The following is a 17,726-nucleotide window of genomic DNA, read 5'->3' on the forward strand; positions in this document are numbered from 1 at the left end:
GTGGCCTTTGTCTCCTCGAAGAGCTGAAAAATGTAATAGTTGTAGTATAGAAAGTGTTCTGGTTTCTGAAAACACAAAAGAACAAGCAGGTCAAAGAAGACTCCGTATGATTTTTTTTTTTAAATCATACGGAATCCAGTGCATCCACACAGTTGAACAGTAGTGTTCGAGGCACTAGGAGCAGTGGCCCCCAAGCTGGGTGCATGGCTCCAGTAGTGATCGGGGCACGAGGAGAAGTGGCCCCCAAGCTGGGTGCATGGCTCCAGCAGATACCAGCAACAACCTCCGACATCTTCGTCCGGAAGAGGACAGTCCTCGGGACAGTCCTAGGGACAGCTAAGATCCTCCTAGAACCCTCTGGTAGAGGACCCGAGCATGAAGGAGACACCGACCCGTCCCGGGTGTGTGTTCATGTATGTGTGTATCTATCTTAAATATATGTACTGTTTGAATGTTGTATTCTGTAAAATTAATAAATCCAACTGACCCTGTCTGTTGTGTGTTCCAGAAAAGTGCTAAGAGTATGGAGCTGGAAGAAGATCGCCACGGTTACTATCCAACCGGGCGCCGGGTTTCACTGCAGCGCCCTCCGCTCCACCGCTTCAGAGCCAGGTAGACATTTCAGCCGGCAAATGGAAATCAAGGCACCATACCTGTGTACTGTAGTAGTAGTAGTAGTAGTAGTAGTAGTAGTGTGATTTACAGAATGACGCTGAGAAATATAGACAATAAAATGTTTAAAATATAATATACAGTCAAAACTTTAAAATAAAAGCCTGAGGAAAGTAAAATAAAACCATGTGAAACACAGTTGATGGATAAAACCAAGGGAAGTCAAAAATGACAGTACATTTCCTGTAGCTGTACCTAAAAGTAGGTTTAAGGAGCAATTTAAAACACGGGTTTTGCAAGCATAACTTCCTCAGGCAAGGAGTTCCACATCTGTGGGGTGTGCAAGACAATCATCTAAACGTGACTAGATGGATGCATGGCTGACCTTTTAAGAAGCCAGAGTTAGATGGGATTTTTAAAATCCATTCTACAGAAATATCCATGTTTGGAATGGAAGACGGTCAACCCTTTAACACCAATTCCTGTCACTGGTGACAGGAAAATGATGAACTTCTTGGAAATACCGTAACCCTTGCCGTATATATTTACACACAAAGTGCGGTATACCTTTATAGACACTTTATGGTAGCAGCAGGTCCATACATCAGTTCAAAGCTGCATCTCTTTCAGAATCTGATGGATTTGGACAGCAAAAAAAATAACAATTTCATTTATCAAATGTAGAAGTCATATATGGGAAATAAATTGTCACTTTGCCATCAAAAGCCCTTTCAAAGTGTTGTTAAATCTGTAGACATAGGAACTCATTGTAATAGTAAAAGCCCATCTTGTTCTTTTGTTCTAGGAGAACCCCTCGAGATTCACAAGAGGAAGCTCTTCCTGTGGTTCAGCCATCTTCCTCAGGAAGAGAAACAGTTTGGTGGCTATTTCAGTCCAGAGACCATGCATGTAGATCCACTGATTTTGGAAAGAAAGGCTGATGAAGGTCCTGGACTGCTCAGTTCCCCTCTACAAATCCAGACTCCGTTTAGGTCCTCTGTGACTGTGGAACAGCTGTTCAAGCCCAATGATGCCAGGAGTGTGGACCGGGGGCTCAATGTGCTACTGTACGGGGCTGTGGGAACAGGTAAAAGTACAGTGGTTCGAAAACTTGTGCTAGATTGGTGCACTGGGACCACCCTGACCAACTTCAAGCTGCTGATTCCTTTCTCCTGCGAAGACCTTGGGCAACTGTCAAAGTAAGACATCTTTCTCTTACTCTGGCATTTTTAACAATTAGCTCATAAACCACGGCCCCTCGCATCAGAGATATCAACACTCAGCAAGTACTTGATTAAATGCAGTGCATTTCATTGTATCTGTTTACTGTTAATTATTTCATACAACATGAAAATTTGGTCTTTTGCTTATTAAATTATAAAGGAATTATAAAACAAACACAACTTTGAGATACTGAATGAAAAAATTATATGCCAAATAGAAATCAGTCTGAAGATCAGCACCCCAATCAGACACCAAGTTCCATCAAAATTTAAATGCAAAAAAAAATATTTAAACAAATCAGAATACGTTTATTGCCATTGTCAGTGATGGTACACAGCGACGACAGCACCAGGGCAGCCATAAAGGCGCCCTCTTAAATAGAATATAATAGAAGAATAGAATTGCACTTTATTGCACAGTACAAGTACGGTACGACAATGAAATTACGTTCGATGAGTGGGCATCGGGCCACTGCAATCTCTTGGGTGATCCAATTTGGCAGTTGGTCCTCAGTAATCCTTATTTTGGGAGCCAAGGAAAGACTTCAGTCCCTCAGTCCGGCGTTCTGTCGATACAGTTCTGCCTGCTGGCGCAAGATGATATCCAGTCTCTGCCGTTCTTCCACGGATTGGGCAGTCCCTCGATCCGTGCCAACACTCGGTCCCCCAAAGCCCTGAAAAGCAATTTTAGATTTGTGGTCAATTTATAAATAACTGTGAAAGCCTCCATTGTGGAGACTTTCCGGTAGACCAGGGCAACTCCCAGCCCAAATCGCAGATACCCCATCACCAACAAGCCAAATATCTTCTAAGTCCTCCACAGATCAGACCACGAGACAGACAACTCTCCAATTCTCCCACACCCTTGTGTAACCTGCTGCAAAGGATCTGAGCAGGTCGGCTTCCCCAGGTTGTCATGCTTCAATGAAAATATTACATTATGAGATCAATCGCACCAAGAGACCAACTACCGGTAATCAATTCCATGATTTTAGTCTTAAAAAATATATATAAAAATAATGAGTCACACAATGAAGTTTTGGGAAGAAGTGGTTGAGGCTAGACTCAGGACAGAAGTAAGTATTTGTGAGCAGCAGTATGGCTTTATGCTGAGGAAGAGTACCACAAACACAATATTTGTATTGAGGATAGCAAGGGAGAAGTACAGGGAAGATCAGAAGGAGCTGCATTGTGTCTTTGTAGATCTAGAGCACATGTGTCAAACCTGTCCAGTGGAGGGCCGAGACACTCCAGGTTTCCTTTCCAACCATCTCTCCAGCAGCTGATCTCACTAATGCAGGGGTGTCAAACTCTGGCCCGCAGTGTAATTATATTTGGCCCACGAGGCAATATAAAATTAATATTATGCCATATTTATTTGACGTTATTTATTTACACTGTTGTTTTATATATATTGTGGCAACTTTATTTTTCTTTTGATTTGGCCTTATACATTGTTTACCTATTTATTTTTGCATTTTAATGTGCAAAAAACAAATCCATTGCAACGCCATTTTATCATCCACCGCAACGCCGTTATCATCCACCGCAACGCCATTTTATCATCCACCACAACGCCGTTATCATCCACCGCAACGCCATTATCATCCACCGCAACGCCATTATCATCCACCGCAACGCCGTTTTATCATCCACCGCAACGCCATTATCATCCACCGCAACGCCATTATCATCCACCGCAACGCCATTATCATCCACCGCAACGCCATTATCATCCACCGCAACGCCATTATCATCCACCGCAACGCCATTATCATCCACCGCAACGCCGTTATATCATCCACCGCAACGCCGTTATATCATCCACCGCAACGCCGTTATATCATCCACTGCAACGCCGTTATATCATCCACCGCAACGCCGTTATCATCCACCGCAATGCCGTTTTATCATCCACCGCAACGCCGTTATATCATCCACCGCAACGCCGTTATCATCCACCGCAACAGTCCTGTTGCGGTGGATGATAACGGCGTTTCGGTGGATGTTGAGAACTGTTGCGGTGGAGAGATACAATGTTTTGGTAATGAGAAACAAACCAATAAAGGAGGGAATGCGCTATAACTCTTGCTCATTCTATTCAACAATCTATTTCTATCTGTCTGTGTGTCAATCTTTTTCATGAAATGTTATACTCAAGTATGGCATTTTGTTGCAGGCAAGCATCAAGTGAAAAGAAAAGGGCGTCAGCGAAAGAGAGGTTTAAAGCATAGGGCTTTAAAGAATCTGGCAGACAGAATAGTGTTGTATGGGACCAGTATCCCAAATGCTGAATGTCTGTATGATCAACTGAAGAACAATTGATCAGTGACTCTGTTTAAAGAGTCAGAAGGGGAGATAAACACCAGCAGTGAATTGATTCCCCCCAATCTAAAAACTGTTCCTGGGACGCTGAAGATTCATCAGGTGACATCCTCAAAGCCAGGAGTCATCAACACACAGGAGGTGTCTTGCTTTTGTGGGGAAAATTGCACGTGCTATCCTACAATGTGCCGTGTGTTATCTGAGGAAAGAGAGGATGAACCAGATAGCGACAACCTGAATGAGTTCCTTCTCTCAAATCGGAGGTGTTGATAATTAAAATCACCTGCTTTAGTAGCCGGCTGGAAGGAAAACCTGGAGCGTCTCGGCCCTCCACTGGACGGGTTTGACACCCCTGATCTAGAGAAAGCCTATGACAGGGTGCCCAGAGAGGAACTGTGGTACTGCATGGTCCTCAGTAATGATCATTTCAGTAGCCATTTCTTCCATTTCGGAAGTCTAAGATACTACAAATAGCGGAGTCCTAAACTTAAATCAAAGACATGGTCACTAAATCTCCTCCAGAACACAACACAAAATGGAACCTCGCTCCCTTTAAATGACACAGGGATGTCTAATTAAATGTAACCCTATAAAAATAATGTTCTCCCCACCCAGGACTGCTTCCTTGAGGAACCTTGTGACGAGGAAGTATCTCCACCTGAAAAACCACCCGCTGCTGAGTGGGCAGGGAGACCAGGCCAAGGATGTACTTTTTGTATTAAATGGGATGGAGAAAATGAACCTGGATTTCAGGATTGGCGCCACAGAACTTTGCAGTGATCCTAATGAGGCGCTGCCTCCAAGTGTGGTGGTGGTGAACTTGCTGAGGAAGTACCTGCTGCCAGAGGTAAGGGGCGCTCACACGCATTCTGTAATGCAGAGAATAGAACGTTTTAGCTATTTATATTACCGGTATACACAGGAAGTCGCAAATGTCAGATGCGTAAACTCCAAGTTTAATCTCGTGTGGCTGATTTGTAATGACAGCTGTACCGATGGAATTAGTCTGTTCTCCCAAGCTAAGCAATGCTTTACAAACCTGGAAGTCTGTCAAGTGTTTCAAGAATGGCATCAAGACCTTTATCAAATAAGCAGTCAAATACGTTAAAACTCTCAGCGTATTTAAACGTTTAAATATACTGAGTGTTTCCTCAATATTTATTATTGGTGCTGATGGGAGTCGTATCATTCCCAGGCCAACGTCTTGGTTACCACTAGATTGTCTGCCCTGGAACGGATCCCTCAGAAGTACGTGAGTTGCTATGCACAGATCTGTGGCTTCAACGACCCGGACCGCCAGCGGGCATACTTCACCAGCCGCCTGCTGCAGCACTGTGGGGACACGGCACATCACCAGGAGGCCCAGGCGGTGGTAGAACTGCTCTACTGCAACCTCCAGAGGGAAAGCCAGCTGGCCGCAGCCTGCTTTCTCCCGTCTTACTGTTGGCTCACATGTGCTACCTTGCACTTCCTCCATTTCACCAACACCAAGGCAGCCATTTGCACCCTGACTGGCATATACACCAGCTTCCTCAGGCTTAACTTTGGGGGTGAGGTGCTGGGCACAGGGTCAGGTAGCAACGTGCACGTTCAGGAGCACCAAAGCTCTCTCATGTTGTACGTAGTGCGTACAGTCGGCAAGCTCGCATTTGACGGTGTGACGTACAAGCGCACGTCATTTTCAGAAAAGGAACTGGAACAGTGGATAGGCGGGGAGACCAAGACCGACGAGGAGCTGCGCCAGCTGGCCGTGTTTCGGACTGATGTGCTCGACTTCTTCTTGGCCCCATGTGTCGTGCGTGGCGAGCACTCACCAGGACAACCTGGCGACGTTAAGGAGCGGCGGTATGTGTTTGCCGTCCCGGCCATGCAGGAGTACCTGGCAGCTCTCTACGTGGTTCTGGGAGAGAACAAATCGGCTTTAGAGAAGCTGACGAAGCAGGTGTCTGTGGCCATCGGTCAGGCAAGTGAAGATGTTAATGTGCTCATCAACATCCTTTCCAAGTTCATCCCTCTCCGTATTTTTGCTGTTTTTAACCTCTTAAAGCTTCTTCCAAAATTCTACGAGAAAATCAACAGTCAAAACAAAAGTGGGATTGCTAGAACCATGGCGGCCGAGTTGTTCCGCACCGAGGACAGCTACAACGAGGATGTGCTGGATCAGGTCGAGCAAAGCCTCCTGGGAGTTCATGGCCCACAGCCACGGCACGGTGAAGACAAGCCTTTTGAGCTCTACCCTATTTTCATGGGTGGGCTGTTGCATTATGGGAATCGTGTCCTCCTGCAACAACTTGGCTGCAGCATTCAGAGCACAACTGTGGCCCAGATCACACAAGCCCTGAGGAAGTACCTTGTCAGAGGTAACGTCATCTTCCTTGCTTAAACGGAATGCATTGTTTTCATGTTTGAAGTTCAACTTCATCGCCTTTAAAATGATGCATGTGCACGGCCTGATTCATCTTAGTTTGTCTTCTTGAAATATCAGCATGGCAAAACCTTCCAATCTATTCAGGCAAAACAATTCAAATGCATTTTTGTGTATTGGCTTTTTTTGTCACGAATCTTGGCTGCAAAAAACATATTTTTTTATTTTTAAAACACAAATTTTTTTACAGATAATCTGTATACCTGTGAAGTAGTATAAATGTATACAATTTGAATATGCAATTCAACATCTTGCTGTTTTTTTTTATTATTGATTTGAGGATTATTCAAGATTCCTTTACAGTATTGTCAATTTTCCTGGATGTTTGAGCATACAGGAACCCGTTTCTCTTTCTGGGAATAAACACAGAACACAACTGCGCTCTTTTCCCGTCTCAGTCATTCCTGGTGCGGATGTGTTTGTCCTGAGAATGTATATGAGAGAGCCAATTTGATTTTGATGTCATGAGTCATAATGAAAAACAAATTGGTTGTGGATTTATTTATTTTTTGGGACGCAACCCATTGCCCCATGTTCACAGCAAAGTTTTTTAATTATGTATTTATTGAAGCCGCTGGAATGACGTTCCAGGTTGTTCTGGCCTATTTCTATCTTGAATGTTTCCACGCATCCATAATGCATTTACGGTGGTATTTTTTACTTGCCATTTAACTGAAGGCTTTAATCATTTTATTCCTAGCGCTCAGCAAACCGCAGCCACCAGAGGAGCTGATGGATCTGCTGGTCCTGCTGTATGAATTTCAGAACCCCAGACTGACTGCAGATGTTCTGGCCTCAATTCGATCCATTCGCCTCAACAACATTCGTATGACGCCGCTCAAGTGCTTCATACTGAGCTCCGTGCTCTCGTGTGCCCCTCCAAGGTTGTGTTTTTGCTCCCACCTGTTTAAAGTGCAGGATTTGTTTTTTGTTTTTTTTGTTTACAGCATGGGTTCAAAAAGGCCGTCCTTGTGAACCGCCTTTGCAGTTTAAAGACTGCTTGCCATTTTGACATTTTTGAATGAGCCATGTTTATTCAAATCTGGTATGACTTTAATGTCTTTTGATATTTTAAATGTCACCTTGGCACTCTGTTGATTGTTTCATTGCATTGAGCTCCTTTTTAAGGACCTAATTTGTGTTCAATCTAAGGATACAATTAGATTATTTATTAATTTGTATTTTGGTATAACATGAATTCAACCATCTCTCATTCCCTTCAAGCGTGAGGTAAGCAGACAGTGAGGGGGCGCTGCTCCGTAGCCATGTGAAATGAAAAGTAATGTTAATATAACATTATATACTGTATATAAATATTGTTAAATAGAACTCAACATTTGCTACATACAGCCATTAACATGAGATTGTGTGTGGTGGTTTCTAAATGAAGCCGAGTTCTTAAACTGTGGCAGGACGTTCATATAAATGTGCTGCTGTTTCCTGTAGTTATTGCCTTGAAGAGCTGGACCTGTCTTCCTGTCTCCTGACTCGTGACTCGCTTCAGATCCTCATGCCTGCCTTCAGACACACGCACAACCTCAAGTGAGATAATCATGAGAATCCATGTCCGTTCATATCCGGTGGTTTTGTGCACCTTGTTTTTGTGCTGGTTTGCAACGCTGACTGGGTTGAACAGTAGTTTGTGTTTTTATTCAGTGCCATTTTGAAACCCTGACTTTGAAATCTGTCTCTATTCAGTGGCCAATAACTCTGGAATGAAACATGGTAGGAACACACTGTCTTTTCCGGCTGAAAGAGGAGACTTTAACCTTCCATTTTGGTTCACTGTTTGCATAGTCATAGTAAAGATTATTCTGTGGGGCTTGGAAAATCTGCAAAAATGAGTGAAAACTGGGGCACAGCATATAGCTGAGCTGCAAATGGCTGGCACTGAATGAGTTAACAAGCATCCAGACAAATCCTGTAGACAAAATTTCCTTAAATAAACCGTGTTCTAAATGAATGGATGGATTGCTCTGTTCTGACATCAGCTACTTAGCACAAGTTACTGTCGCACACACACACACACAGACACACACAGACACACACGCACACACACACACTCTCTCGTTACAGTGTCACGTACGACTCCAGTGGATTTGGACAGTGACCAGCGTGGCAAAGAGAAGTGTCGTATCGTATAAACCACAGCAGTCCAAACTGACGTGGAAGAATTCCTCCCAACCGGAGGCGGCGCATTTACAAACAGAAAGGAACCAAAAAGGTCACAACGATAGAGATAGTTCTGCAAAGTTGAAAACGCAACAAATCCATCCATCAATTTTCTTGTAGATGAGACGACCGCAATCGTCTCGTCTGCAGCCACTTTATCCACCTTGCAGGAGCTGGAGCCCGTCCCAGCTGACCAGGGGCGAGCGGCGGGGTACACCCTGGACGTGTCGCCAGCGCATCACAGGGCAATACAGAAACGCAGTGGCGGGCTGTGCATTTCACACCAAGGCCTTCAGTGATTACTTAGTCCGACTTGAATAAATAACCCTCATATTACCATCATTTTTGACACCATGGCTGGAGAAATAATATACAGAAACACACTTGCGCAGTACTGGGTGTTCCGGAGCATTTAAAAATCAATAAACCTGCATCAGCAATTAAAACTTGCTACTGTCAAACTTACAAATAAAAGGGAATTTTAAATAATTTGTAAAAAAACAAAATTATACGTCCACCAAGAATAAGCAAGCTTTAATAAGATTGTACACTAAATCGCGAAATTTCAGTTTAATATAAGAAAGACAGCGACAAGACGGCAACATTGTTCTTGAGAATAGGCCCGCATGCAAAACACATGAAAAATTAAGTAAATAAAATGCTTGCACTCACCAAAACGTACGGTATGTCCCCCAAAACGGTTATTTCGGCACAAAAGAAAGGAGCATGTCCTTTCTTTCCTCAAGAAGACTTCGGTGACTTTGTTGTACAGTTTGTGCGTTTCAGTTCCATTAACAAATTATTTTCTATCGACAAGTGAGTATCCAATCAGAGGACGCGTACATGTCACGTTCAACCTGTGGCCAGCTAGAAGGCGTTACTGTCGCCAACTCGTGATCTGATTGGCTATCGCAACTATCTATCAACTATATGTACCCGTTCACTCACAGTGCACAGACGTCAGCATTGTTCGTTCTGAAGGCCTCGGACAGATTTCATACAACCTGGCAACAGAAACTAGCTGAATTCTGATTGGATATAAACTCGAACCTAAAAATACAACACTGGGATATAATATGACATGAATATGAAGAATAATTTGTATATAGGGAGAATACATTTAAAATAACTTTGAGCATAAATATGATCATGATTTATGGTTATTTTAGGCCAGCAGAGAAGGCTTTGCTGGCCCTGACGGCCCACCGCTGCAAAAACGTACCTGTTGATTCAGCTAAAAGGATGTCTGATCGCGACCTCTGTGATGTTCAAGTATTATCCTGTTTTAGTTGGGAGTCGATGTAAATCTGGGCTGAGCTGTTGAGCTGTGTTGCTTTATACAGGGAGGTATTTGTCTACTCATAATGAATCTGTTAATTTCAGAGTGCGAGCGTCCACCTTCTGCTGAAATGATCCAGACATAGAGGTCCACTGCAAAACACTGCAATGCGCTTTGAATGGCACCTTCATTGATGCGATTGCTGCGTCTTGTGATTGTTGCGTCTGCCTGTCCTCAGCCTGCAGTTTAACAACCTGGGTCCTGAGTCCTGCATCCTCCTGAGAGATCTGCTTCTAGATCCCAAAAGTTCCATCATGTCTCTACAGTAAGTCACCATTTTTATTACCGTATTTACCCTGTGTGTGTCCAAGAGCATCCTCTTTCTACTGCTTTCCTGGGTTTTAGTGTGGAATATTCATATTTAAACAAATATGACATGGAATGATGACAGCAGCTCTTCTCCTGGATGTGATTTTCAAATGTTGGTGTCCATTGTCATTCATGATATACTCTTTATATTAAGAGGATACTGAGCGCGAGAGCTCGGTAATAATAGTTAAAATGATCGTATCAACTACCTGAAATGCTTTTTCCCTCGCTCTCTAGACTATGTGATAACGCTCTGCTGGAGTCCGGAGTCTGCATTCTGCTGGAGGCGCTGCCAGAGAACCAGACCCTGACTCATCTGTCCCTGATGCACACTGGCCTTGGGGACCAGGGGGCCCTGCAGCTGGCCCTGAGGCTCCAGCAGCAGCACCTGTTGCAGGAGCTGAACGTGGCCTACAACAACATTGGAGACGCCGCCGCTCTGGCGCTGGTGGACGCTTGCAGGGAACACCCAACCATTCACACTGTTCAGTAAGCAGCTTGACACCACATCAAACATCTCAGCCCGCCCGCCTCACGGTTTATATCACTACATTTGATACATGAATTTGTCCAACAGCTCCTCTGGCATTCATAGCAGCTTTAACCTACGTGCCATTTTAAAATCATGGTGGCTCTACACAAGCATACGTATTTGCTTTTTTTTTTTACATATATTTTTTAAATGCATTACTGTGTACTGTAAATTGCTGTTGGCTTTCTCGTGTGTTTGTTTAGCTTGTATCTCAACCCGCTCAGCGATGTGGGAAAACAGTCTCTGTACATCCGAGGTGTTCCCAGGAGCCACAGCAGCAGTGATCGGAAGGTCAGGGTCCTGGCCTCAGTCACAGAGGGCTCAGACATCTCAGTGGACTGGCATCCCATCCTCAGTGTAATACGAGAGAATGCCTCCTCCTGGGACCATGAACGCGTCAAGCAGCAGCTTCAGGTACTCAAAAAATCCATCAAAGGCCTACTTTTAGATTTTTAGAACACATATCATTTGAATATTTTTAGATCATGATGTCTGCAACATATAGATATATTAGCAATATAGTGCATACTATGACACATTAAACAAATATATCTGTAGGGGCCAAATGCAACTGATGGGGTGCGGTTCCTATTTTGTGCACTGTGTGGCACTGTGGCCATGTGGGGTATATAAGGCACGGCCAATCAGCCGGTGAATAGGTGTTGACCCGGAAGGGCACATAGGTTTTGACCGCTCTGGCGGGATCGCTGCACCCAGATGCTCGGGTTTATTGAATATTTTAAGTTGTTGTATTTTGTAATAAATTAGTGACATTTTATTCTCTTAAGCCCGCTTCTGGACTCTCCTTTTTGTTGGATACGGGGAAACCAAGACGTAGCCACAGAGCGCGTCGAACCGAGAACGACCGGCAACACTCCAATAGCCCAGCATTGGGCTGGCTATTATACTGTCAAAACCTGCCCGATTGGACTAAGTTTGGAACCTCAGGAGACCTGTTTTTGGGAGACAGCCAGGGATGATCGTGTGAGCTGTGGCGTGGAGAAGTGGCCCGCGAAGATAGCTCGGACAGCAGTCAGCTGTTCCGCGGAGCGCTGTGGATTACGGAGCTGGACCGGAGCTGGACTGCGGAGCTGGACCGGAGCGCTGAAGACCATCGCTCGGATTTACAGTAAAGGCGCCCAACGGAGGTACGTGTAGCGCTCCACCATCAAAGGCCTAATTGTGTGCGCACGTTAAATCCAACGCATTGGTGAATATTGAGCGCGTTTTTACGCATCGAAGCGTTGCGCTGGATCACGTGACTCATTGACCTGCTTTCCGTTGCGCTCACCTGAGCTGAATCTGGCTTTGCGATACGAACCATGGAGGCGTGTGCTTTGGACGTGGACACAAATACTGGAAATGAACAACTTACCAATGATGAACTCTCTCCTGAAGATAGCATGTCAAATATAAGTAGCAGAAGCAGTCAAAGGAGCTACACGTCTAGTGCTTCATCTGCTAGATTACAGGCAGCAGCAAATAGAGCTGCAGTTTTGGCTCGAGTTAAAATATTGAAGGAGCGACATGTTATTGAAGAAGAGGAAGCAAAATTGAGAAGAAGAAAGGAGATGCTTGATTTGGAGGCTGAACTGGCGGCATCTGAAGCAAGGTTGGAAATTTATGATGCCGAAGAAAAGTGTCAGTCACAAGCGTGCTCAAATACGAAGGGTATATGCAACAAAGGTGGAACAAACTATGAACAGATGTTGCACCCCTCTGCTCAAGAGTTCATACCTCAAAATGATGACAAACTGGAAATCAAACCAGTAGATGTGAGACCAAAGCAACGGAACACATCAAACACAAGGCAACAGCACCACCGATTGCAATGCAATAGAAACAGGATGGAAACAAATGATCGGTTTACACAAAATGAAACGCGTCAGTCACTCACCACTATGCAGACACCTGGAGACCTTCTAACAATCATGAGCAGACAAACTGAGATTATAGCAGCTTTAATGAACCAGCAGCGGTCAATGACGCTCCCACCAAGAGACATTCCAATCTTTGACGGCGATCCCTTGCATTACAGGACCTTTATAAAAACATTTGAGCAAGGAGTGGAAAGTAAAGCAACCGCAGCAGACTGTTTGTACTATTTGGAGCAATTCACCAGAGGCCCGCCTCTCGAACTGGTGCGGAGCTGTCAACATATGGACCCAGATCGTGGCTACGTGGTGGCCAAGGCTCTACTGCAAGATCAATTTGGAAATCCTTACAAAACAGCTACTGCATACATCAGCAAGGCTTTGTCATGGCAGACTATAAGAGCAGACGACACCAGGGCGCTTCAGAGCTATGCACTATTTCTGCGTGGCTGCTGCAACATCATGGAGGAGCTGGAATATGTGCAGGAACTGGACATGCCTGTGAATATGAGGGCAATCCTTGCAAAGCTCCCGTATAGGATGAAAGAACGCTGGCAGAGCAGGGCTCATGACATCATGGAGTCTACTGGCCACAGAGCTAGATTTAATGATCTGGTGGGATTCATGGAGCGTCATGTGAGGATCCGTTCAGATCCCTTTTTTGGAGATCTGCAAGAATACAGCTCTAATACAACATTAAACCAGCCAAAGTCACAACCCAGCCATAGAGAGAAGGGGCATGTGGTCGCCAGCACAGTGACCGCTATGGGCTCTCACAACGAAGTTAAGCCGTCACGCCCAATCAAGGAGAACGAACGCTGTGTTTGCTGTTCTATGGAACATGCACTGGAAAACTGTCAGCAGTTTAAGGAGAAGAGACACGCAGACAAAGTGTTCATATTGAGGAAAGGGGGAGTGTGTTTTGGATGCCTTCATCGAGGCCATGTCAGCCGTAATTGTGAAGCAAGATTGCAATGTGAGATCTGTAATCAATATCATCCGACTGTGTTGCACATAGATCGACAGACCACTGTTTTAGAAGATGGACTGGAATCACCAGAACCCACCTCGGTCTTTCATACGACTTATGGACATACAGGGGCCGGCAGAGGTCGCACCATGCCGTCAGTGCTTCCTGTTAGGGATGGGAATGATGAGCTGGACACTGGAACGATGTCAGCCAGAGGAGAGACCAATTTCCAAACTGTGTCTGGTGTATGAGGTCTAGTTATTGTTGTGATGATTAAATATTTGTTGTATTTTATGAAATGTTGAGAATTGCCATGTGTGGTACCATGCCAATTAGGGGCCGGTGTGTAGGGGCCAAATGCAACTGATGGGGTGCGGTTCCTATTTTGTGCACTGTGTGGCACTGTGGCCATGTGGGGTATATAAGGCACGGCCAATCAGCCGGTGAATAGGTGTTGACCCGGAAGGGCACATAGGTTTTGACCGCTCTGGCGGGATCGCTGCACCCAGATGCTCGGGTTTATTGAATATTTTAAGTTGTTGTATTTTGTAATAAATTAGTGACATTTTATTCTCTTAAGCCCGCTTCTGGACTCTCCTTTTTGTTGGATACGGGGAAACCAAGACGTAGCCACAGAGCGCGTCGAACCGAGAACGACCGGCAACACTCCAATAGCCCAGCATTGGGCTGGCTATTATAATGTCGAAATGGATTATAAATGCTGTGTATGCAATGGTGTATTCACATGCTTATTGGATGGTCCCAATTGTCCATGTTGGGAAGCTTAACTGCTTACTTTGATGATATGTGTTGAATATAATTAATCTTTCATACATACAGGCTGTGTACCCCAGTCATTAAAACCTCTTCTCAAAAAACCAACAATGGATCCTGATATATTAGCTAACAATTGGCTAAATTCAAACCTTCCATTTCTGTGCAAGATTTTAGAGAAAGGAGTTGCCAGTCAGCTGTGTGACTTCTTACAAGACAATAAGTTATCTGAGGTATTCCAGTCAGGTTTCAGAGCTCATCATAGCACAGAGACAGCATTAGTTAAAGTGACCAATGACCTTTTAATAGCATCTGATAATGGACTTGTCTCCGTGCTTATTTTATTAGATCTCAGTGCAGCCTTTGACACAATAGATCATCAGATTCTGTTACAGAGGCTGGAACAGTCTGTTGGCATTAGAGGATCTGCATTGAACTGGTTTAGATCATATTTATCTGATAGATTTCAGTTTGTACATGTTCATGATAAATCTTCTACGTACACAGAAGTTAAATATGGAGTTCCACAGGGTTCGGTGCTTGGACCTATTTTATTCATGCCATATATGCTTCCCTTAGGTAACATTATTGAGAAACACAGCATACATTTGCACTGCTATGCCGGTGACACACAATTACCGTATACCTTTCAGTTCAGCCAGACAAAGTCGATCAGTTGGTTAGACTTCACACGTGCCTTAAGCACATTAACTCCTGGATGACCAAGAACTTTCTGTTATTAAATCTGAATAAAACTGAGGTACTGGTTCTTTGCCCAAAACATCTCAGAAATGTTTGTTCTAGTGTTGTAGTTGTAGTGTTGTTGTGCTCTCTTTGTCCTTCTATGTGTCTCAGTCTGCGGGTCATTCAAGTGTTTTGGAACTGCATTAACTTGTGCAAAAATGGTATAATATGTCACCTTTAATGTCTTTGTCATCTTCTCTGTACAGGTGTTCCTTCAGGACCTGGAAGGGGGGCGAAAGCAGCAGCAGAGTCTCTGGAAAAGGCTGCACTTTCGCAGGGTGGAGAAGGGGGTCCGGCAGACTCTGAAGATGCTGGAGGAGAATGCTGTACTTTCATCTACAGGATCTACAGGAAGTAACTAGTAATGAAAAGGAAAGAAGAGGAAGCAGCATGAAACAAACATAAAATATTCAGATACATCAATGGACAACTGCAACTTTTGAACCCAATCTGACCACCACCAGTCTGGTGGTGGTCACGATCATGATGCTCTAGAACAAAGGAGAAAGGTTGTGAGACGCCATCCTTGAACTTGCTGTTGAGAAGCTCGACAATTAATGAAAAATAAAAATCCTGATATTGCTATCGTACTCAGAGTGCAAGCCTCCGCCGAGCAGCTCGTTCCCCTCATAATTGGATTTACACCATCCACATGGTGATCTGGATCAAAAGGTTCTAGATTGTTCTTGGTGTCTTTATACACCAACCATGAAAAGTGAATCAGAGTTGATGTGTGTTTGTAACTGATTTTTGAATCCGTAAATAATAATAATAATAATAATACTTGATTTTATGTAGCGCTTTTCTAGGCACCCAAAGACGCTTCACATTGTGCATTATTCATTCACTCCATGCTTGGTGGTGGTAAGCTACTAGCCACAGCTGCCCTGGGGCAGACTGACAGGAGCGACGCTGCCAATTTGCGCCATCGGCCCTCCTGAACACTACCAACATTCACTCGCTCACAACATTCACACATGGGTTTTAATGTTAAAATGTAAACAAGATTTCCTGACTTCATTCTGGATCAGATCCAGAAGACATTTTTCATGATAGTGCGTATTGGACCCCTTTATGACTGTGATTTTTGGTGACTCAGGCTGGTATCGTGATCGTTCTCAAAATGTGACGGGATCTATGTTAGACCAAGACCCATCTTCAGAATTTTTTTCCCATCAAGATCCACCTAGGAGGTTCATGTCTGAGCGAGGACGGAGCTCCTGCTGAAAGAAAGACAGAACTGTAAAACGACAGACCATGGTTTAAGAAAAAGATGCATCTGACCATTCAATGGTAAAAGGACTGCACTTGTATGGCGCTTTACAATTAAGCCTTACATTCACCGATTCACACTCCAGTGGGTGAATGCTGCCATGCAAGGTGCCGCCAGGCCCACTGGGAGCAATTTGGTGTTCAGAGTCTTGCCCAAGGACACTTCAAGCTGAGATTAGTACCGCTGACCTATCGGTCACATCCTTAGTAGAGAATGATCTGTGCAATGATGCTGCTGATGGAGTCTCATTCGATTCTGGTGCATTAAATGTTCTGGTCCTTTTTTGTTGCTGTTAGAAACAGATTTGCATGTCGACTGCCGTGAACAGCATTAGTTTGGAAGGTCAAAGCATGACATGAATATGTTATTCTGATGACTGGATCACATGAGAGGTCAGTGTCATGGCGGTACAGCCTGCGCTATGAAGGTCCGAAACAACGCCCGACCCTTTGCTGCTGAAGGAGATCCCGTTGTATTTCACCAGTTCATCTGACAAACCTTCATAACTCTTTGTGAAATAAACGTAAATAAATACAGTCAAATAAAATCACGTTGCTTTGATGAAATACACCTTAGTGCTGTTATGCAATGAAAACATTTGAGCGATTAATTACTTTTGATCTGTAATTAATTAATCTAATTCATGTATTTTTTAATCTCACCTAAAAGTTGCTGCGAAAAGCCCTCAACTCGATGCATTTCTGTTTAAATTCATTACATTATTGAGGCAGATCAAAAGATTAATAGATTTATAAAGTCAATTATGGTTTGACTTGAATCAGAAAACTGTATTAATCCCAGAGGAAAATGTAGATGCATGTGTTGGGTTGTATCCATTAGCTTTTTCATGTAAAAAATAAAATCAATTAAATTAAATTCTGACTTCTGAAGTAGAAGTCTCAAAATCTTGAAAGGCCATTGAATCAAATATGATACGTTTGGCCTTAAAGGGTTAAAAATGCAACGGAGGAACTTCTGAATTAATATTTGGTGTGACCATCCTTTGACTTTTCATCAGCAACAACAAACTCATTTGTTCATGGCTATGGATCGCTGGCTGCCCATCTTCATCTTCCACCGTCATCGTCACTGTCTAGCACCTTCTGCATGTATATTTACAAAAATACAAGCGTATTTACAACTACAAATACAAA

The 17,726-nt window shown here is 43.9% G+C and overlaps 1 protein-coding gene across 1 annotated transcript; it reads left to right on the forward strand.

The window, feature by feature from the left end:
- Nucleotides 1-203: 203 nt before the first annotated feature.
- nlrx1 (NLR family member X1) lies at nucleotides 204-17,240 on the forward strand. Its single transcript, XM_068745806.1, has 11 exons — nucleotides 204-360; nucleotides 481-612; nucleotides 1,418-1,811; nucleotides 4,776-5,007; nucleotides 5,356-6,520; nucleotides 7,286-7,469; nucleotides 8,032-8,127; nucleotides 10,275-10,361; nucleotides 10,643-10,894; nucleotides 11,141-11,351; nucleotides 15,506-17,240. The coding sequence occupies exons 1-11, from the start codon at nucleotides 204-206 to the stop codon at nucleotides 15,659-15,661; spliced, it is 3,066 nt and encodes a 1,021-aa protein (XP_068601907.1). The 3' UTR covers nucleotides 15,662-17,240.
- Nucleotides 17,241-17,726: the final 486 nt, after the last annotated feature.

This window comes from Brachionichthys hirsutus, chromosome 11, assembly GCF_040956055.1.
Source record: "Brachionichthys hirsutus isolate HB-005 chromosome 11, CSIRO-AGI_Bhir_v1, whole genome shotgun sequence".
In the NCBI taxonomy this organism is placed as follows: Eukaryota; Metazoa; Chordata; class Actinopteri; order Lophiiformes; family Brachionichthyidae; genus Brachionichthys; species Brachionichthys hirsutus.

Coding starts and splice junctions, on each gene's coding strand:
- nlrx1 (XM_068745806.1), top strand. CDS start 204: ATGGCTCCAGTAGTGATCGGGGCACGAGGAGAAGTGGCCCCCAAGCTG. Junction 361..480: donor GATCCTCCTAGAACCCTCTG/GTAGAGGACCCG, acceptor ATTAATAAATCC/AACTGACCCTGTCTGTTGTG. Junction 613..1,417: donor CTCCACCGCTTCAGAGCCAG/GTAGACATTTCA, acceptor CTTTTGTTCTAG/GAGAACCCCTCGAGATTCAC.